A 23,559-nucleotide genomic window follows, 5' to 3' on the forward strand; every position below is an offset into this window, starting at 1 on the left:
GCCAGTGGGATAGCTGAGATCGATTTAGACTGATTGAAAGAATGATACTTTTATTTGTAACTGGTGCATGTCTCAGTACATATTTTTATATAAAACATAGTACAAATGGTCATGAGATGGACGGCTCAAACGGTTGGTGCAAATTGCAACTTGACAAAGTAGGTTCTGTTTCTGTCAGCGATCATTGTTGGCTGTTTGGAAAACAAGATCAGGACAACAATAATAGAGGCATGATAGAAGGTGTGATAGATACTAATACCTGATCTAAAGCAATTGACTTGAAGGAGCAAGAACACAACACAGCCTCTGAACTATTCACTGTTTGCCCCTATTGCATATTGAGTGAAGGGTACAGCATGTATATAGTATCACTTACTAAAGTAAGCCGTGGAGAATAAAAAATATTTCCATCAAACACACATTTAATAAATCTGTGCACAGACATTATAATCAAATATTTGTTCTGCCATTTTGAGACTAAAGATTTGTTCCAAGTCTAAAGCCGACAATTGCACAGAACAATGCCCCAATCACACATTTCTACATACTTTTCCATGGTCCCGTGCCCACACACTACAAGCTGTCTCAACAGGCCTCATGCAAGCTAAACTTCAGCGAGCAGGTCTTTATCCCAACTTTACGTTATGGCTATTATAAAAAAGAAGTCAAGCCCAGTAGATTTTTACTAGTAGTTTCTTAAAAGTTATCAGTAGTTCTAAGTGTAAAAATTATCTGTTTTTATACAAATGTTTCTTCTGTTCATGCAATTAGCCCTCGGGCATGAATTTGCAATTATAAAACTTTCTTCATTATATAACTGCAATGTACAAATGTGATCATGCCAAAGACACCATTGAATATTACTCACTGTACACTATTACGTAAACAAGGAATCAAAACATATGACATATTTCGGACACATTTCGAAGATACATGTACTAGTATTCAACCCCTCATTGATTGAATCTTCATCTTGAGTCACCACAAACAAGTCACAGGGCCATGCTTGCCCTTTCCTCGATATTCGCATGGGTTAATTTTCATATTAGTCTGTTATATAGATATAGTCATAATGTTTGATTTTATGTAAAGATAGTAGATTGGATGAACCATTGGCTGATAGCTTGACAAACAATCGTTATTTTAAGTATAGTGGCACGGTTCAATCAAACCCTAAAACATTGATCAGCTAGGGCTTAACCACCATTACTGCCGCTGCTCCTACACACAATGGTATATGTTCTCAGGGTTTAGTTACAGTTTTCACCTCTGCACAGTAGATACCAAAGACTAACCCTGATCCTCTTTCAATAATCTCCTCAACAAGAACGACAACAATTGTAGTAGCACAGTGTGCTCATCCCCATCCTCTTTCAATAATCTCCTCAACACGAACGACAACACTAGTAGCACAGTGTGCTCATCCCCATCCTCTTTCAATAATCTCCTCAACAAGAACGACAACAATTGTAGTAGTACAGTGTGCTCATCCCCATCCTCTTTCAATAATCTCCTCAACACGAACGACAACAATTGTAGTAGCACAGTGTGCTCATCCTCTTCTGATTTGACATCTATTTTGGGATAACACGTCCCTATTTGACCGTTCTCATTGTTGACGACAATGGTGGCTTCCTTCTTCCCTAAGGTGACTTCTGTGCTGTCCCCGTCCCCAGCTAGGAAGCAGACGGTGTAGATGGCCAGCTCAAACTCCGGGCTCGTGCCGAGGAAGAAGCTGCCAAAGCTCTTCTTCTTGCCGTTCCAACTGAAGTCTATGGTGATGATGTGGTCGTCACAGGCCTGGGGCTGAATGGGTGCGACAGACCATTATAAAATGAGGAATTCTACTTTTGAGGTAGATTGGGAAATGCTGTGTACTTCATGTGTACGGCAATTTGAGCGATGTAAGATTAGTACTAGTAGATGTAACATGAATGGAATTAAGAAAATGTAACACCAGGCTCTAGGCAGCAAAACACATACCGGCATTTTCATTTTTCTTACAGAGGGAAAGGTGCACAGTCATATAATGGAAGGAAAGGAAAATAAAGGAGAGGAAAGGAATTCAGAAAAGGAAGTAAAGGAAAAGAAGTAAGGAAAGGAAAAAGGTACTAACCCTGTAGCTTTTGTAGATAATGTTCCCCTTACGCTCCTCCTCATACAGCTGGACCCAGTTGTGGAAGCCCAGGACCTGTCGGTGACATGTCTCTCCCACGAAGATGTGTTCAAAGGCAGACCTACAGTGCAACAGATGAATTTTATCTGACGAAAAGGCATCAGTTCTATTACAGATCATCCCGCTACAAGGACTCCGGTACCCTGATAACAAAAAACAACGGGATCGAGTGAAGAGGCAGATAGCTCACCGTTCAGTGCCGTCTCCGCTCGGCCTGGGGTGAAGCTCAAACCACAGATCGTACAGCTTCTCCTTGAAGGCTTTTCTGTAGTTTCTGGGCACCAGTCCTGTGGAGAAGTGCAGCAAGGGAAACAGCGAAGGGCATATCATGGTTCATGCAACTTGAAAAACGGTTGTGTGGACAATGGACATTGTGTGTTATCAAATGTAGCATTACTATAATTAGATTTCCCTAGGATTCTTTTGCTCTTTACACATCTCTGAAAAAGAAAACAAAGTTTATACAGCATACCTTTTCTTAACAAGAAGGAGTGTGCCTCTTTCATGACGTCAGTGTCCAGACACCGACTGAGGAATGCCCGGCTCAGTTTCTGCTGTCTCTCCGTTTCCACCTCGGGTTCAGATATTTCAGCCTCGTAGTGGTCTAGCAGCTTCATAAAGTCTGAAGTGAGTAGTATAGCATGGACAGTTAGGGTATCACATTCCAGATTCCGCCACATTCATCCGCCACACTCCACACGCCACAGTGATACACAAACTGCCCATGGAAGGCATTAGAGGACATCGACAATAATGCGCATTACTACTAGTTACATTTCACTGACCGGGTGTGCTTGTCCGATTTGATGCAGCGAAGAATAAGAAACAATGATCGATCGTTTCACTTAAAACTAGACTCACGTCACTTCTTCCCCAGCACAAGAGCTACCTACAATCCAAATTTCGTGAGCCCGGCATGTTTAGATCTCGAGATATAAAAACCGGACGTTCAGCTGCAGTAACACAACGAGCCGCCAGGTGGCCCAAAATCTAATCATTTTGTACGATCTACCCACCTACCAAATATCAAGGTAATCCATTTAAGCCTTCTCAGATTATCGTGTTTACAGACGGACACACACGCACACACACACACACACACACACACACACACACACACACACACACACACACACACACACACACACACACACACACACACACACACACACACACACACACACACACACACACACACACACACACACCGATGCTTACCACTATATGTTGGTATGTCTTCCAGCTTTTCCCTTTTCACGAAGGAAAACAATTTGTCACCCTGCAATGACAGTGCAATGTTTAATGTGGCAAATCATCAAATTGTTATCAATAAACAGCACAGATTTGTGCGTACTAGTCACATATGTGTTATGTGCAGTAAATGCCACTCACTGTACTCTGAACGTATGAAAGCCGGAACACTGCCGTAACCAAGAAGATATGTCAAGAACTGAAGAAGAGAACAGAACCCTGACTCGGAGCCTTGGACAGAACAAACAGACTATAAAACAAGCTAGATACGTTACTAAGTTGCAGCTATAAATTTTCCGGACGGTGGTAAGTTATGCATCGATCTCAAATCGTAAATCATGGCATGCAACGGAAAAACAAACACCTGGCATCTTATTGCGACAACGCCATGCTATTTAGTATTGGCTCGGCCTTGCGGGTTGCGTAACACAGTAACGTTACATTGTTTGCATTCGTGGCGCTATTGTGTCCCCTGACAAGCAACCTTTAAACCTTGGGGTAAATTTTTGTGTGAACACAAAACAAAAGGTACCCGTAGTCCTGCAATGGCCCCTTTCAACAGTGTCTATAATGCCTCTGCTTTCGATGCTAGATACATATCACGGTACCTACATGTTACTAGCTAGCAACTTCAACTTACTAGTAGTAATAAGCGAATACCTGTGTTCTTTTTCCTGGTAAAGGTAGTCCAGATTGTTATCCTATAAAAATGTATTGATTACATGATTTTATGGTTACATAGATCATATTATTATTAAAGTACCTCTAGCTTTATTTGGTAGTCCCTGTTTCTCCCTCTCTTCAACCTGTTATGGTCGAGATCCCACAGCCTCGAGCAAATGTTAGACTTCATGATTGATGACGATAAGGAAGTAATCTTCGTTTTCGCGACCTTCTGAAAGAAATATTATATAATAGATATTATAACATTCCTATAATATATACAAAAAGCAGGTACAGAATTAGCACTGCCAGGTATGTACACATGGTTATTCATTTTTACCACGGAGACGTTTGTAGAAAAGACAAGGAGTTGTTTGTTTCCTTACCTGTTCACCTTGCTACAGGCTCCATATAACATGGGGAATGAAGACACCGTGGTTCTATGTCTCCTGGATACTGCAGGATTGAGACGTTACCAGCTGATCGCAGGCTGTCTCTATTTCTTCGGCTAAGGGGCTTTCTTTCTGGAAGATTCTGTGACGCATTATTGAAAAGGGGAAGTGTCGTGACCAATCAGCGCTCTGTATCCTGCCATCGGGTGATGAGGTCATGTTTTGTCTTTCTTTAAAAGGCCAATGTAAACACATGAGCCGCAGGTAGAGTGGGAGTCCCCATCGGGCTATTTTTGGAAAGGACCAAGGGATCATGGGTAGGGAAGGGGACTGGAATCGTTGACTATGCAAGGGCCAAGGCAGCAGCATTTTATGAAAAAAAGTACAATTGCCAATCTACGATAGGCCTTTTGGCAGCTATCTCCCTTGAAACTTCTTTCCCAACAAAAGGTTACACACTTATACAGCCCATCGCAAAACATTAGGCTGCATCTGTACAGAGTTTGCGCTCTCAAGTTGCTTGGTTGTCTGCCTGTCATCTGTAGTTACTCTAAGTCAACATACCGTCCAGTGTCTCACTGTCGCTGACATCTTTCCATGTAGGAATCCTACGATTGCTACTCCTATTTGTTTATCATGAAAGAATGAATGAATGATATTTTTTGTCTCTAGTAAAATTTATTTACAATTATACAAACCCAATAGTCCTTTGAAATGTTAAAATGAATTCAGCTATATAGGTCCTGTACCATATAGTAAATAGAACGTCATAATATTTGCTATGGAAGGTATGTCTTTAAAAATACATCTCTCTCTTTACCGTTACAGTACAATCTATAGTGCTTATTACAAACTGTTCTGACAGGTCTGTTGTTCTGGAGGAACTATAATAAAAATGTTGGCCAGAAGACATTTGTATATGAAATGTTGCCTGTCTGAGCCAGACGTTACTCTGCAACACAAGGCATTCAGCATAATATTGAAGGTACAATATATTATTCCTTGTGCCAGACTCTGAAGGTGCCGATTTGTTTTTTTTTAATTCTAGATCTAAACTCCCTGGCCTACAACAGTCCTCCCTGGGACACTGATCGAGCACGGCGGGCATAACGCAAGGCCATGGGCTGCGGAAGAAACTGGATCACGGTCGACCCGCTAGTCTTACGGTACAAATAAGAACATCGCGCCTTTTGCAGTACCTCAGAGAATCGTGCAATTGCACCTATAACGATTCGGCCTATATGTTTCTCGGATGTATGACGAGTTCTGCTCAGGTTCCATATTGATTCGGACGTTCTGCACAGACTGTGTCACGGGTGTGATATCGATTTGGACGTGGTCCGGACGTCTTTCAGGCTGCCGAGGCTGTTCATGGGGAGGAAGAGAACACCGAAAAACCATGAGACTAGCAGTTGTTTTGTCATAACACAATAGACATCCTCAAATCGCTGCCACAGTACTCGTAATTCCTAGGCTTATTACTGTATAACCCTAAAGAATACATTGCACCACATGAATGGCACAATTACTGTCAAACAAGAAAAGTGTCACGTCTTTACAAATGCAGTCAAAACCTGTGCTGATGTCACCTCCTGGCTATTGTGGCTGCAAATTGTGGTTTTGCAAATTGGTTCTTTGTATATCATTTTCCCCATTGACCCAACGAAGTTAAAAGAACCCTGAATATTGATATTAAGAATACGATCTACAGTGGCCGCATGTGCCCCTAGCTCTTGACTGGTCACTTTAGACAGGTTTGACTGTTATTTGATAACGTAACTGAAATTAAAAAAAAAATTATTGTAGGGCAGTACAATATCTCACAATTCTTCGTTGCAACTGACCTCTAGTTTAGGATAACATGCTCCGATTTCACCATCTGCGTCGTAGGTGACGATAATAGCGGGCCTGTTTCCAAGAACGACCTGCGTCTCATCCTCGCTCCCATCCAAGAAGCAGACGGTGTAGATGGCCAGTTCAAACTCCGGGCTCGTGCCAAGGAAGAAGCTGCCAAATGTTTTTTTGCTTCTGTTTTTCCAAGTGAAATTAATTGTGATGATGCGATCGTCGCAGGTCTTAGGCTAAAATGGGCGAGATAAAAGAGCCTTTATGATCCTCTCCACCTTAAAACATGTTAAGAAATTACGTACATGTACTTGTATTTGACTTGTCACAGGCCGTTTCTATATAAAGATAAATTTTGATATGATGGCATCATCTCTTCTTGATGTATGTTCTTTTCTTTTTTCTATGAATGGATATACAGTGATGCCAGCAAAGATTAAATTGAATCCTAACAATTAACGTACATGATAGCCATCGTAGATGACGTTCCCCTGACGCTCCTCCAGATACAGTTGGACCCAGTTGTGGAAGCCGAGGACCTGTCTCTGACTTGTCTCTCCTACAAAGACATGCTTAAACGCGGACCTGTGTATATTGTGAAACAAATTAATCAACATCTTCAGCCTAGATTTGTTTACATACTGGACTGGTACAAGAAGGCAAGAGGTACGAGATTCACCATGCATGGTCACCATCCAGAATACTTTTCTTTGTACATGTAATACCATTACGTCCATGGACATGTATTGTTTCAGGTATTGTTGTCATTGGCTGGAGCTTGAGTACAAAAAAACATTGTTTCGCTATCATGTTGTCATGAGTTGGAGCTTGAGTAAAATAACATGATAATGTTGAAGTCATCATATCCAAATACATAGATATGAACATTGATCTCATGCCTTCCACGTACCGTTCTGTCCCGTCTCCGTTAGGCCTTGGATGCAGGTGAAACCACAGCTTGTATAGGCGCTCTTTGAAAGCTTTTTTACCTGGAGGCACCCGGCCTGTAGACATCGATATTTCACGTTGATAATCAAGGTTTGGTCAGACAGAAAAACACGACAGGCAGACAGGAAATTAAAATCATGAGACGAAGTGGAAAACGGTTTACACTGACATCGATACAGTATGTGTCTTACCTTTGCTGGACAAGTAGGAGTGTGCCACATCCATTACCGTAGTCTTTAGACAACGATTTAAAAACGCTCGACTCTTGTTAGTCTTTCTGCCAGTTTCCTCTTCGCGTACCGAGGTGTCAGGCTCGTAGTTATCTAGCAACTGAATGAAAGCTGAAATGAAATAAAATAAAATGCTATGATGAATAGGATATACAATGCGTGTATTTTACAATCCGTGAAATATGATATCAATGTGTTTTCAAATCAAATGTAACGTTGTACGAAAACAATATACCACACCGATTACTCATCATATCATCATATCATATATTGTTTTTAAGGCAATACGTACACGACAATATGAACATTTATAAATATATAGGTACAATGTGAATTGGTCTGTACTATGATACATACATACCGATAGTACTTACCGGTGTAAGTTGGAAATTCACACATGTTAGCCAACTTTCTGTCATCCACAAAGGAAAACAATTTGGGTCCCTACGGCAAACAAGAAATCAAAATCTTAAGTCATCTACGTACGTTGTCAAACAGGAACTTCGTTGTTATGTTATAGTCAACATGGTCACACATGTCACTAAGACACAAGAGGTTTATTGAGGTAAAACTCTCCAGGAGAGGGTACATACATAACAATACATACACTAGTAACAATACATCACGTACAATTACATATACATTTACATTACATAGTATACATTACAAGTGTGTAACATCGCATGCCTCATGTGTTTTAGTAGGTCTTGTTTGAACTTCTCATGTGATGCCACTGTTTGCAGCCCATGTGGTAGAGAGTTCCATGCTGCGGTAGTTCTGTATGTGAAGGCTTTTTAGTGCTGTTTGTTACGGGATAATAGTTTTATCGAATTTGAATTGATTATGAAGTACCTTTAGGTTTATTTCGTAGTCTTCCCCTCTCTTAAACCTGTTGCGATCGAGCTCCCAAAGCCTCTTGCAGACGTTGAGCAGATCGTTTGCCATGATGACCGTCGGATTGGACGTTGAGCTTAGCCAGAGAGGGACCTTTGTTGACACATATCGTAAAATGCATGCGATTATTCCCGTCATACATCTATTTGAAAAAAAAAAAAACATTCCTATAAAATATGACAGCAACATAGCAGCTGTAACGTGCCATTTTGCTGCTGACAGTTCGGATACACTTGTTCGTAGAAATGTCAAAATGAACATTAACCTCGGTTCTTACTCTGAGAGACGAATTTTTAACGAGTGAAACCCTAATATTCGTTGTACGGTAGGTACGACACCAAACGATTGGCATTCTTGTGGCAATTGTGACTCGATGAGTTGTACACTGAAATGCAGCTGTCTTGTGACAGAGGGGTTGTTGTGGGTCCGGACGCTCGGCTCTGTCCGTGATAAGAGACATCATACGTGACGACTATTCCCAGGGTCTTGGGGCACTGTTTGACAGAATAACATGTGTAAAATGTTGTACGAAGCCGGGAAACAAACCTAATTTTTCTTACCTTTCCACTGTACGAACTGTGACAAAGGAGAGAAGAGATACGAAAACGTAGGTTGTCTTTCCCTGCAGGTCGCAACAAGCCTGGCTTGATTTGACTTCACCAAGGTTTCGGTGACACTGAACTAGGGAAACAGACGTGCCGTAGCCTCCTGATTGGCTACCTTTCGTGTTAGCGTCTTGAGGTCATTCTGTCCCGTCCCTTCGAGCGAAACTACGGTGAAGCGCAACAATCACCTACCTACACTAGTTTGGATTGTTCAACCCTAACCATGGGCACGGACTAGAAAGGACCATGGGGGCAAATTTCAACTCAGTGAGACCAAGGACATGTATAATGTCCTTGGTGAGACAAAAAAACAAGGTTAAGATAATCACAATAAAAGGCGTGATAGCTGATCGAAAGGAATTGACCTCTGAAAGATTCTGTGACGCATTTATTGAAAAGAGGAAGTGTCGTGACCAATAGGCACCCTGCCTTTGTCTTTCTTCAAAAGGTCAATGTAAACACCTGATCATGAGTCACAGGTAGAGTGGAAGTCCCCATGGCTATTTTTAGAAAGGACCAAGGGATCATGGGTAGGGAAGGGGACTGGAATCGTGCAAGGACAAGGCAGCAGCATTTAAAGGCTTTAAAGACTCGTTGGTTGGTAAATATGATCTCCAAAAGATTGCCAATCTTCCATAGGTCATTGGTCCAAGAATTATAGATTTGGCAGCAATCACTCTTGAACCGTCTTTCCTAAGATCTCCTAACAAAAGGTTACACACTTATAAAGCCCATTGCAAAACTAGGCTGCATCTGTACAGTCAGAGTTTGTGCTCTCAAGTTGCTTTGTTGTGTCAATAAAGTTCTCTCTATCTGTATCTGTATAGCCGGTATAACCGCCTTTCGGCGTAACACACCAGCTTCACAGGCACGCGGCGGCAGCTGACCGACTATATTACACCGATCGACTTATTACTTTGTGGTTTTCCTGTCATAGTTTCATGTGTAGTTCTTTTAATGCACACTCTGAGTCACCATTTAGCAGGCTCGCTCACTTTAGTTGACATTTATCCATGCAGGAAGCCTACAATTTCTACTTCTTTTTGATGAGCATATCTTTATTATGATTCTTAGGGATAAATGTTATCATGAAGATGTTTGCAAGTTACTATTAGAGTACGTCTTACACAATATTTGGAACCTGGTATGGTGCCATAAGAGTAACAATCAAAATATCTGCCAATACAGTAAACCTAATGATCTGGAGCTGCTATTTTCTCCAACATTGACTCTCTTGAGCTTGAAAAAGTCTAAATATCTGTTAAACAGAAAATACACACAAGGGTACAGGTTGGCGGTCACCTTTATTCACAGTAGTCTCTGTCCAGCAGAGCAACAAACACATGACATACAAACATTCATGGACTTCCTTATATAATATAATAAGTTCTGTCTTATGTCTTAGAGTAACAAAAACTGTCATGGTGTAAAAATACATTTAATTCATTGATAAGCTGCTGACCATCAGTGTAAATGTAACACGTGTATGTATCATGTTTTGATATGTTTGACCATTGTGATTGATATATACATGTATAGGTGTTATCACCTCCTACACAAAATGGAGAAAATACAAAATCATGAATAAGCTAAAAGATATACATAGTACAACAGATCCCTTCTAATTAAACAACAATACACCTCAACTACACATTATACAGTACAATAGTTACTTTACCCAATATATAATCACATATCATTATGATTTTTTAGAAATTTTGTACAAAACCCTTGATACATAAATACCACTATACCAATATAATCTACCCTGAAGCAGCAATATCCCCTAAGTTTGCTTCCAAAACATCGATGTTAGAATATACTTGCAACTATCAAGATAATTATGTAACACATTGTCATATATTTGATTATCATTGTCTAAAGGCACATTGTTACATGCTTGTCTGTACAAAGCAGTGGTCCAAGAAACCTTATCAATAGCCATTGCAAAAAACGATATGCATCATAGAGCAAACTACAAGCAGCCTTGTTTCTTCTGATTATTTTGCAGTCTGATGGTAACACGGTTGTTCTCCTTGCATTTAAACATTAAGACTTTTACGAGGGAATTTTTGGTATAAAGTTGTTACAAAGAAAGGCAAGATATTAGCCATGTTTGCTAAAAGACCAGATGAGTTCAGCTTTATCTCAACAACATAATCTCTCTTCACTTGCTAGTAACAATCTCAGTGAAACTTAATACATTGTAAGGCAATCACTGACAGGCACTTCTAAAATTGTTTTTAAATCTGTTGAAAGGAAAACAGAACTGGCCATGAATATGGAAACAATTGTCCACGAGGCTCCACTGTTCTAGGTGGACAAACTTGAGAGGTGAACATTTTGGAAAAGAGAAAAGTTGTTGAAAACAAAGCAAAACTGGCCTGGTATGTATTACAGAAACAAGTTATCACAGGACTCTATTAAACCTTGTTCTGAGTGGAGTATCTGGCCACAGCAGCTGACTTCTTCACCTTGTCCCACTTGTCTGGGTGTTTGCGGAAGTAAACCACGGTGCCGACGATGATCACCACCAGAACAACGACCAGCATGACCATGCCCACGATAAGACCGACGCTGGTTTCTGTACGCGCCACGAAAAGGCCGCCGCGGTCCACCTGGAACGACGCGACACCCCCGCTGATCTGGGCGTTGAGTTTGCTCCAGCTGGTGAAGCTGTCGGGGTTAGCGTGATAGATGGCCACGTTGCTCATTCCACTGTTTATCTTCATGTTTACCTGTAGGCACAAACAAGTAAACAATAGTTGGCTTACACTTCTGTATGAAGCACAGTACTGGTATAGAGGACGGAAACATTTGTGAATAAAAATGTACTAGTTGACTAGGACAGGATACACAATTTTACTCTTCTTTACCCTAGCCCTTAGGCATCCAAACAATAAAAAAATTACATGTACAATGAATGAATGAAAACCAGAACTGTAGAAAATACATCAATGGCCCCTCCTAGAAATCCCTACCTCCAATCCTAATGCTTTGGTGGTTTAAACTTATAACAGATTTTATGAATCATTTTATCATGAGGGACACCTTAACATGTTACATCTTTTAACAAAAAGTCCATAGCACCAGTTGCCCACCTTGAAGGTCTTGTCCCCCTGTGTGATCTTGTCTGTAGGTGAGATGAGGATGTAGTTGGAGGCGTAGTCTGACCCCACGTTGATGCTGGCTTGGCGAGACTCCAGAAGATCCTCCCCTGCCTCTGGTTCCCACTCCTCTAGTCTCATCTTCTGTAGACCAGACAGGGTACCACGGGGGACAGTCACCACTGCAGCACTGTGGATAGAAAGTTATCATCAACAAAATTAGTTATAACCCCTGCCTCTTGTTCCCATTCCTCTAGTCTCGTCTTCCACTGTAGACATGTCATGGTACTATGGGGGACGGTCACCACAGCACTACATACAAAATGTCAGTCATAATTAAAGATTCAGGAACTTTGTGTATAACCTACATGTAAACCCTAGTCAGCACTGGGTGTGAAAATATATTTTTGTTTCAGGAAAATGCAGCACTGAAATGGAAAGTTCTTCACCTTGAATTTGTTTTGTTCAGGACACTGTCACTTACCTGCAGCACTGTGCATAAAAAGTTGTAGCTTACAGTCAAACAGATTTTGACTTACAACAAATTTTGACTTACTCTTCGTTGAATGTGATATTCCCGCCATTCCATCCCACACTCTCCGTCTTGACAGGCTGGTCCACCACGATAATGCGCCCCTTCTGGCTGCGGTTGGAGAAGTTGTTGTTCCGTGTCGACATGTAGTGAAACACACCCGACTGGGTGACCTTCCGCGGGCCAAGGTCAAAGTACGTCCCTGCATCGTCCAACTCCGACATCTCCCCGCCAAACTGGTCTGTTAAGGGCATAAATTTGTTTACAAGTTCGTTTTATCTTCAGGAACTAGTTACTACTTGTAGCTCTCCAGTGAGAAAAACTTAGTAATACATGAAGATACATTGAATTTTATCTCTTTTTAACCTTCTCCCTGCTACATAACCCTGTAACCAATACAAATTTGGCTCTAAAAGGCTACTTTATTATGGAGAATATTAAGAACCCAAAACACTTACGATTGTCTAGGATGGCAAGGTTCCTCATGAGGTCCTTACTGAAGCCCAGGAAGGTCACATTGCTCAGGTGCATGGGGTAACTCCTGCCCCAGTGGCCGTTAACTGGCTTAGTCCCATAGCCAGTCCCTTTTCCCTCAGGGTAGACCTGTGCCCCCTGTAACACCACATTGGAACGGTCCGTTCCAGCCTTCCCCTGGCCATCGTTGTTCTCTGGGTTTGTGTTTGAGCCGGTCCATCTGTAAGGAAGGGGGAGGTTGGTAAACCAGGCAACACATGTATTATCTTTAGCCTAAAGATTATTACTGATAAACTATCTTGTTAAGATTACTGGCAACTCAAACCCAATCTTTAGTTCAAGTAAAAATAAAAACTACTCACTGGTAGTGGACGTAGTCCCCCTTGGAGACCTCCAGTGTGTTGGGCACAAAGTCATACTCCACAGCGGGGTACACCTGCACAATGTTCCCACGCTTCCCGCGTACGTTCACGTTGTGGATGGTTGCCCCTGACAACTCCTCAGGACGCTTCCGAACTGCAAAGGTGTGTGACCTGGGCAGGTACAAGAAACATCATTAAATGCCGAGTGTTCTGTATATTCACTAGACATTCTTGTTCTTCATTATGGAAAAGTCTAACTGAAGACTGACATTACAATCAAGTCGGAGAGAATGAAGTGCACTTTGAGGCTTTGAAATGTACAGTAATTACAATAAAATCCTTACACATTGACTGACAGTAACTCCTGAAGGGAGAAAGGAAATTTGATGTAACCAATGCATTAATGTAAACTCTCCACCAATAACTAAGTCAAAACACATACATGTAGCAGAGAGATTATATTTACCTGTCCTGAAACACCCTGCCAAACTGGTTGGTGTTGACCGCCAGCTGAAGCTCGAAGTCTTTCTCCGGATTCCCCTCGCTGGCGAACTCTCCAAACACCTTCACCTGCGGGTTCTGCTTGTAGACGTACCCACGATCCTCTGCAGCCTGCGCAGACAGCCCAAACCTGCTGCCCACGTCCACACCTTCCTCTGCCTTGTTGTTAGTGGAGTTCACCGACGGGTCCCAGCCTTCAAAATCACCTGTGGAGATGTTGTACCTACAAATTGAGGAAGAAAAAAGAACATGTAAGAAAGTCTACATTCTACATGAACGTTTTGTAATGACGAAAAAATTTCTCCTTACAATATGGAGAAAGAATATTACAGATGCTTTCTACATAGAGATTACCAATGAGGAAGCAAGCAAGAAATGATTAGATAAGAAGACCAAGAAATCAGTTAAAAAATAAAAATACACCCTCACCTGATCCTCAGGACACAGTTCTCATGGTCCAGGTCTGGGATGGTCCAGTTAAACAGGGCGGGATAACCCCCCAGGGTGTTCCCCAGGTGATTGTCTCTGGTCCACTCTGTCTCACGACACTCCGGCGCCGGCAGGCCGTGTGCGTGCATCTCCCTCCAGATCCCCCGGGTACCGTTACGGTCGTTTGTGGGGTATCGGAAGTCCTGGGGAAAGATCAAAGAGATTTTGTAAGTACAGCACGGATTGACATGCATTCTTCAGCAATTATGCAGCTGGATCACCAACAGCAAAGTTTTCAAATCTCTGCCACCCAGTCCAGTTTGGCACCTTTGTCAGGTGTCTCAACCTCTTATCATAACTGCCACCTAGCACTCCAACCCACAACTGCAGCCACCGTGACAATCAGGAAATTAGCTGCACTGCTTATCTTTATCACTAACAGGGCAAAAGTTCATACAGAGGTTGATGCAATTACAATTGGCAGTTTCCCAGTGTACACATCTTTATGACTGTGTACAATCATGTACACCACTCAGGGTGGGCCCATAGTTTTACTAATGAAAAATGTGGGTTCTTTGACATGATTGAAGTTCAGCTCTCTTTAAACACCCACATGATGACAGGCACATGTACCATCTGAAGAATCTCAACCCTTATTTATAATACCGGTAGTACCGGTTTCACATACAAATTTATGTACAATGCATTGACAGGAAGACTGGATTTATAGCTACTAGTAGACTTTGTGACTGATCATCCTGCACCAATATTTACCTCACAGTCGACCTTGTTGTTGGGGATGATGGCCCTCCTCCCATTGGCCTGCAGGTTCTCCATGATGTACTCAGGAGGAACCACACACTCATAACGACCTTTGACATTCTCACTCTCACGCTGGTAGTACGGGCAGCGGCGGGGGTTGTTCGTCAGCACAGCGATGTCCTAAAAGGACAACAAATTAGGAGTTAGACTTTTGAAAAAGGATAACAAAGGACTGAATTCTCTGTCAAACCTATGGCTCTCTTTAGGACAACTGACTTCCCAGAAAACAATAAATGGGAGTTACCGGTATCGTGAGAATCATGTTTTGACTGTCATAACACGTTTCAGCAAAATTGTAAAACTAGTGGCCCTTTCCACCATACTGTCAAATTGAATGTTGATTTGGCATTTTTCTGTCACATTTTCTGCTTTTGTCTAATTTTAAGTGAGAGACACTTCTACATGTGACAAATGCAACTTTTCTATCCATAACCACAACTTTCCATTAGTCTAGCCTTGTGGTAAATGTGGCAGTAAAAAGAGCAGTAACTGTTAAATGTTTACAGTACAGAGCCACCAGTCTGGCACAGACCACTGCACATGTGCTGTAGGCATCCAGCTGGGTCAAGGACACATTCTAACATTGACCTCGATCTGTTAGTGTTAACTCAAGCTACAGGAACTGCCACAAGTAAGCATTTCAAGACCCCAAGCTAAAAATCAGCTTATCGGTAAGACCCTTTACACTGACTTTAGTCACACCATATAACTTGTCTTCTACACAAAAGCAGACAATTCATCCATGTCAAAATTTACTGATCACAGAGATTCCTACAGTATCCATAACACCAAATGTCACTGTACTTGGCATTCTGACAAATTGGATAACATTGGATCACAAATGTCAGAGATTTCTATCAGGGTGCCAGAGACATAAAGGTTACAGTAGGAAAGAGTGCCAAACTCACAGACATTGACATGAAAGACATAAATCTGTCCCAAGGCCCAATTTTACATGGGTCAAAGGTTTACCCTTCATACAGTTGCTAGAAAAGCAGACTGAAGAAAAAAAATGCCCTTCTTATTCAATAACAGACAACCAGATCACTTGGGAAGGATGCATGGATGAATTCTTTGAACTACAAAATAGAATGAATGTGTTTGATGCATGACAACTTCACTTCTACATTCAATTTAGAGATCTACATCACCCAACCTTGGCACGTGCACAAAAGCCCCATTCTGAGGCCATGAGTCACAAATGCCCTCGAACTTGACCCTGATACAGAAGCAACAGTGGTACAGTGTAGACACCATTGCCATGGTAGCAGAGTAACTGATGAGTTTCCCTTAAGCTTCTGTTTTACATATTGTGTAACCTGCAATTTCAAAGTTCCTGATGACTGCATGAACAAACTTTGAAAAGACTGGCATTCTGAGACCATGAGTTAGTGCTGTACTTGAATCTGAGAAACTGTGGGGTATATTCTACACATGGTTGCTAGAGTTGGACAACTCCCTGTAAATTGTAAGATTTACACACTTGCAGTTGCATCTTGCAGTTTATAATGGTGACTGGGCAGAAATCACGTTCAGTCTGCGCTACATCTGAACATAGTAAAGACCATTCTGAAGCCCTGAGTCAGTCCTGCCCTTGTAGTTGAACCTGAGGAAGTGATGATTGAGGGTACATTATGGCTGATGTGTACCAGATGTAGAGACTGCCATGCTATTACTGGGTCACTAACTTCTCATACAAGCCCTAACCTGAGACTGAGTCTTGGAAAGCAAGTGTTACACAGGGAAGAAAAGAAGAAAAGGGCTGGCAGTGTCAGATAAAGTCCAACCATCACGGATCATGAGTTATCTGGGGTAACCTCCAGTTGAACCCAGGAAGCCACAGTCAGTATCACTGCCATTACTCAACACTACAAATATGTTCCACAGACACAGATATACAGATCTCATCTTTTCAAGTACATGTGGTGCCAACTTTCCCAGCTGGAACTGATATCTACATGTTTATGGTAAGAGTCATACTGTGAGTATGCAGTTTTTCTGATCAAAACTTAAGTTGTCATGATGTCATTGCTTCCTTTTATTTCATCCTATCTATAACACAAATGTCTAGCTCAAAAGAATAAAATTGCCATCATGTATCACTAAAAATGAAATTGTAATCCAAATCAAACTCAGGGTAACATTTCCATCAAAAACTCGGTACTAACAATCATAATTTGTATAAAGTCATTTTCACCATAATCATTTCAGCTCACCTACATGTATTTAGTATGGCTGTCAACCAAGTCCAATTCAATTCAATGCCTTTATTAATCTATAAATCTTAAACTTAATGGCTCATATTGGCTAAACATTTGTACATGCACTTTCTATGTGTCACCAGTATTGGTACAGTACTGTTATTGTCAGACCATTCTCTCAGTAATACCTTCCATGGTGTTGGGTGCCAGTAGGGGTAGTGGTCTCTCTCCTCCGGACACTCGTACCCGCGCCGGTTCCCGTTGGCGTTCTGTCGGGTAAACCGTGCCGTCTGCCCGCGTAGGTTCTGAAAACACCAGAAATGAAAAATGGTTCAGCTTGACTATTTTGGTTATAGGTCAAGGATGGGGTATCAAGTTTCCCAACTATTTCTAATGGTCCCTTGGAATTTGACACTGCTACAACTTGGAACTGCTCATTACAAAATGAAACAGAACTCCTGGTCTCAAAGGTCTCTTATATTATTAGATGTGCCAAGCAAAAAGCCAACTAGAAACTGAAGAGTTATTATAAAACACTAGAGTTGATAATGATAGTGTTTTGAGGCTTGTAAACCATTGACATTAGAAGCTTTTGAAGCACATATACACATTAAAAGCACACATAATGTTACATTCTACATTTACTGGTACTAACAATGTAAAAGAAATGGGAGGCATGATCATAATTTGTTGGTACTTTTCTGTTACTGTACGGTAAGCCGCAAAACAGTCTATTTGTGTTGCAATGCCCCAAATCTTGCTCGTAATTTGTCTGCCTTTCCTATAAAATCACATTTGCATTCAAAGATCGCCCTGGTCTTCTGGTATAATGAAATTCCTAAGGAAACATTTCGCAGGAAAATTAAATTCTGTGTCCTTCAGATCTTTAATGACATTCAGAGCTTGATTGAAAAGCCTTCCATTTACAGACAAATGAAATAAATGCTCCAAAAGCTTAAAATAAAAGCCACAAATCAACTGAAAAAGGGAACTACATGTATGTTCACTTTTCATATAGAGTACAAGGCAAACAAACAACCACTACCTGATCGGCAGTGAAGAGCCCCATATTGCGTTGTCTCAGCCGACACTTGATGTGGTAGTCGTAAGTTTCGTGCATCCCATACCGCTTGTCACGGTTACAGTCGTAATTCTGGCACTGCATGGGGTTGACTGGGATGGTCCTGAAGGAGACAGTTACGATACATTCTCATTCATTATGGAACAAAGTAGAGTTTCAGTTGTCACAATGTTGTTCTAACGTTCAGAAGTCAAACACTGAACTCAGTATGGCAGTAGTAAAGGACACATTCATGACATTGAGTGACATGTGATAGGGGAAACTTAACGTAGTTAACTGAAGACCTACTAATCAAGAAACAAGTTGGCAAGTTACAATGTATGTGCTTCAAAATATGATATAAGTGAAACTATCAACATTTAAACTAAATCATTTTATAAAGACACTCTGAAGTCTGTTGGACTCAATTCTCATTCCATTGTGAGTTCTGTGCAAATAGATGTCCTTGAAGTCCAACACCTTTGTCCTACTGCTATTTGATTCTGTAAGCCCCTCTAAAATCCCTTTCAAGTTGACTTGTCAGATCACATTCCTTGAAGTTTAAAAGACTAGGAGGCTTCAAGCCCTGAAATCTTGTTTGTGGCAAAGCTTTTGTCCCCTTTTGACCCTACAGAGTTTACTTCTGCAGACATATCTGACATGTCACGGGCTGGTGCCAGTTTGGACCAGTGTCGTCCTGTCCATTCCATGTCACATCCCGCTCATCTTACCATTCATCAACTGTCAACAAACCAACATCAAAAGAAAACTGGAAATTTTTCCTGACATTTAAAGACTGACAAGAGCATCAGAAAACAAGCCATCAATGCAAGAAAAATTAGTTTGTGTTACTTAAATTAAAGTCTCTACATATTACAGTAAACAAAGACCCATAGAAAGGTAAATATATGTAGTGAACAAGGCATTCTCTTTACTCCAATTAGGGAATGATTGAAAACTCAAGTAATGAACTGTTTGACATTTATTTCTCAATGAAACACTTTGGGTGTTCTACTTGTCATTTTAAAAGGCCAATAAGGTAATTTTGTTCATTAATCTGTGATAACAAAATCGTACAGACCCAGACCCCACCTCTCATTCTCACTCAAGATAATTTTCAATGAAAAATGGTAAAATCAAACTTGCAAACTTGGGTTTAAAAACAGAGGCATATGGCATGCTCAAACTGCAAGATGTTTATATCACTTCTAGTTAGGCCATGTTGATTTGATTATATGGATGACATCCTCCGGGAACCCCAAAATTGATGCGCGCGTGCGAATAAAAAAAAAGTTTTGAAAAAAAAAGTTGTTTTCATTATGAAATCTACGTGGTCATGAGGGTTGAACAAATGGGACAGAATATGGTTTGGCGAATAATCTAGTCTTCAAGTTCATTTTTTACAATTTCGTCTTTTTTCGTTTGATTTTGGCATTCTACGACATTGGTATGTTTTTTTTTGTAACTTACGGTATATTTTTGCTCATTTTGCAACTGTTTTGTACGATTTACAGTATGGTTGAAAACTTTTTTTTTTTGAAACGGCCGAAAATTCATGCGCGCGCGGATGTCATCCATATAATCAAATCAACATGGCCTTGTGCTGTGTGCTATTAGTTGAACAAAAGAAGGTTCCGTACCACCTTGCCGTGGGAGAGGTCAAAGCTCAGACACAGTAAAGTGTACTACCAGTACATGCATTAGAGGTACCACTTACATTATCTATTATTTCTTACTGTGGGTACCAGCCTACCAGGGTAAGTTCAACAGCATTTGATGCAAGTTTCTGAACAGTTAGCTCGATAATTTCCTCCATTGAACACTGGCTTCTCTTTAGATCAATGCCTGAAACTTTCAGAGAAGCAGTTATCTTCCCTTGGCAAAAGTCGATTCAGAAAATCAATGCGACAAAGACCAACAAATGATCATCAATGCTAGTAAAAGTGTACATTGGCAGAACTCAAAATGGTACATTGTTAAAAGGGAGCTGTACTCACGTGACAGTAGTTCCATCCCTCACCAGGTCCCCACACATGTACTGCAGCACCAGCTCACAGTGGTTGTTAGGGTTGTCACAGGAGTGCTGGTTGGTCCTAGAACAACACATTACATGTCATTATGTTGGTACAAAATGTAACTTTTAACACAAGTCAGCCTGGAATCCAATCCCTAGGTGCTGTTGCCAGTGGTAGGAGTCACTGCCACACCTAAAACCAGCAATAGCACGTAGGGATTGGATTCAAGGCTAAATACATTAGTAACATCCACTCCTTGTATAAATAAAACCTGATCTACGAATGTGATGAAAACAGTGGTCTGGAAACATTTTTTTTCTAAAGACCACTACAAGCATCTGTTTGAAATTTGATGAATGTACATTGCATATGAATAGGAAGAAAGAGCTCTCAATGTACAGATCCAAGGTAATTTTGGAGTATGTTAGATAGTAACCCAATCTGTGTATAATGTCCTTGAGTAACCACAAGTCAAAAATGTTTGCAAGGTTTGTAGGAATTGAAGGTGTTTCCTAGATCCAAAATGTCAGTTGACACATTTAATAGTCTGGAAAGATGAATCATGAATCAACAGTAATCATTTGCCATGATTTGGACTGTACCATTCAATGCTGAGGTGGGACCCTTCATAGTAGTAAAGACTGCCCACGTTGTAGCCTCCTCTGTCATTGTTCTGGGAATCAAATAATCTGTAAGGGAAGAAAAAACGTATATTTCACAATTCTTTCAATTTCAAAAAAAGTAGCACTCTTTAGATCAGCTCACTGTACATAACTATAACTTTGTAACAGGAACAAAACAAACCTATTAGCTATAACTGTTACACATGTAGAACTGACACTGATGGTAGTAATTTTCTTTAGTCTATTTTGAAAGTCCAAACTGCCAGACCTTTGAAAGCCACTGGCTGGAAATCGAGATATACGCTGGCGCTGGGGACAATGCCGGCCGCGGCTTTGTTTATCTCTAATTCTTGGTCGCTAAGTAAACTCCGCGCAGGCGCACTAGTAATTGCGAAAAGGCTTATAGTCGCATTTTGTTGATATGACACGTTATACGTAGTAACAAAATCAAAGGCAAAACTGTGATGACTTTTGCTGCACCTGTGTGACAATGAATATAACGTTACTTTTATTGTCACACATTTTATTCTTGGATAACTTGTTATACTTAGATGTTAAGTTAGATCTGATTACCATACCTGTTGGCATTGTTTCTATCCCTTCTGGCTTCATCTAGCCGGTTGTTGCTTCCCCTAAAGTAAAAAAAAATAATATGAAAAACATATGAATTAACATTAGATTTTTAAAAACAATGTGATATATGGATCAGGACAGGAGGGATGTCCACATGTGGATCCGATGGCAGGAAGGAACAACTCACACTTCCTGTAACCCTGGTGCTTACAAACACTGGTAACACTAACAGGTCAGGAGGGGAAGAAAGGGTCAATCATATAGTTAGTACATGTAAACGTTATTATAATCATGGGTACCTCGTACCTGGTCCTACTTCGCTATACTGCTAAATTATGTTGTTGTTGTTTTGCATTATGTAAATTATCCATTGTGGTACACAACAGTCATCTCAAAGAGCTAGAATAGTATAGAGTTTCTGTTTCAAAAAATTATTAGAAGCTTCCAAATTATTATGAAATCACAAAGCAAAACCACAACACTTATTTCACGTGCAAGTTATCATAAACTTTGCCCCCCTCCCCCTTCCTTCCCTGCCGGTCTGTCAGTGTCCGTACCTCGGGTTGTGCATGTACACGTCCCCCTGCACGGCCACAGCCAGCGCCAGGAGCAACAGTCTCCTCATCATGGCGTCTAGATGCTTCTTCTCGTCCTCTGTGTACCAGCCGCGGTCCAGCGCGACTTCAAGTAAACTCGTAACGTCAAGGTTTCTGCCCCAAAACGACCCCCGAAAGATCACAGTCGTCAGAAACTCTCTGTGTAGAAGTACGGACTGTGTGCTTCCCGCGGTGAACTGTATCAATCCACCTGAAAGAAATGAGTCCTGCAAAATATCAGCTTGATTCCTTTTTTTTGTGTGTATTAAATTAAATATTTACAAGCGTTGAATTTTGCGTACAACGCTGACTATTAAAACTTGACCACAAGTTGTCGCATTTCCCGAAAACAAGTTACGCGTAATGATATAATCATCTTCCAAGCGCGACCCGCCCAAACACGGAAGTGATCTCGCATGACCAAATATGGACAATGGAGACATTGGAGACCCTTCCACCAGGTTTCTGACTCATCGCACCTGACTTCACCTGAAAACCTGCATTGCTTTACAGTAACACCCGCAGAAACTGTATCAAATAACTAAGAGTTTAAAAGGGATAAATATTTGCCTATCCTTGTTCGATGGTAACATTTCATATTCTACGTTCTAATATATGATATTTAGTCTAGAATGACCCTAGATGCGTGCGAACGTTTAATTTAAAGTGTGCTAAAATCTAAGTACTAGTATTTTGAAAAATACAAGGAAGAATGGTGAATAATGCAGGGAATTGCAGTGTTTGTTTCTGGAATGTGTACACTTGGTAAACAACCTTGGTTATGTCACGCGAAGTAGTCACCTTTAGTTTTCATGACTTTTAACTTTCTTAGAAATTGAGAGGACACAGATTACGGGGTTAGAAGTAAGATGGTCCCTACACCTTAGCTATGTGTAAGACAAACAAGACAAGGAATTTTGAGAAGATGGTGGCTTCTTAACAGGATTTACAAAACATTGAAGGGTTATGCTGTATGGCTCCTCATTGTGAAGGAGATTTTCTGTAAAAAGAATGAATTCTTTAAGTAACAAATACTTTGAGACCCAAGGACACCTGGATAACGTCCTCATCACGCAAGCATCATTAATGCTGAGCCTTCCAAGGACAGCTTTTGTATGTTTTTTTCTGTGAACTTTACACAAACAAGTTGTTTCGCTGCGTTTTTTTCGTTCTTAAATCTTCAAAACTTTAAGACACATAACCGAACTGTAAAATGGCAGACTGATGGAGTACAGCCATCGAAGGAAACGGCTTGATCCT

The 23,559-nt window shown here is 40.9% G+C and overlaps 1 protein-coding gene and 1 pseudogene across 1 annotated transcript; both read right to left on the reverse strand.

Annotated features, from left to right (window-relative positions):
- Positions 1-530: 530 nt before the first annotated feature.
- LOC109477276 lies at positions 531-9,356 on the reverse strand (annotated as a pseudogene).
- Positions 9,357-10,309: 953 nt separating this feature from the next.
- On the reverse strand, positions 10,310-22,563 carry LOC109477265 (protein DD3-3-like). The gene is made up of 14 exons (XM_019778350.1): positions 22,261-22,563; positions 21,709-21,762; positions 21,110-21,196; positions 20,490-20,585; positions 18,478-18,616; positions 17,621-17,737; positions 15,184-15,351; positions 14,410-14,612; positions 13,946-14,203; positions 13,480-13,650; positions 13,102-13,337; positions 12,668-12,884; positions 12,106-12,301; positions 10,310-11,742 (listed from the first exon to the last, which is right to left on the reverse strand). Exons 1-14 carry the CDS (start codon positions 22,329-22,331, stop codon positions 11,428-11,430), a joined length of 2,328 nt encoding a protein of 775 aa, XP_019633909.1. The 5' UTR covers positions 22,332-22,563; the 3' UTR covers positions 10,310-11,427.
- Between the last annotated feature and the right edge of the window lie 996 nt (positions 22,564-23,559).

Source organism: Branchiostoma belcheri, unplaced genomic scaffold (assembly GCF_001625305.1).
Source record: "Branchiostoma belcheri isolate BF01 breed outbred unplaced genomic scaffold, Haploidv18h27 scaffold4, whole genome shotgun sequence".
Classification (NCBI taxonomy): domain Eukaryota; kingdom Metazoa; phylum Chordata; class Leptocardii; order Amphioxiformes; family Branchiostomatidae; genus Branchiostoma; species Branchiostoma belcheri.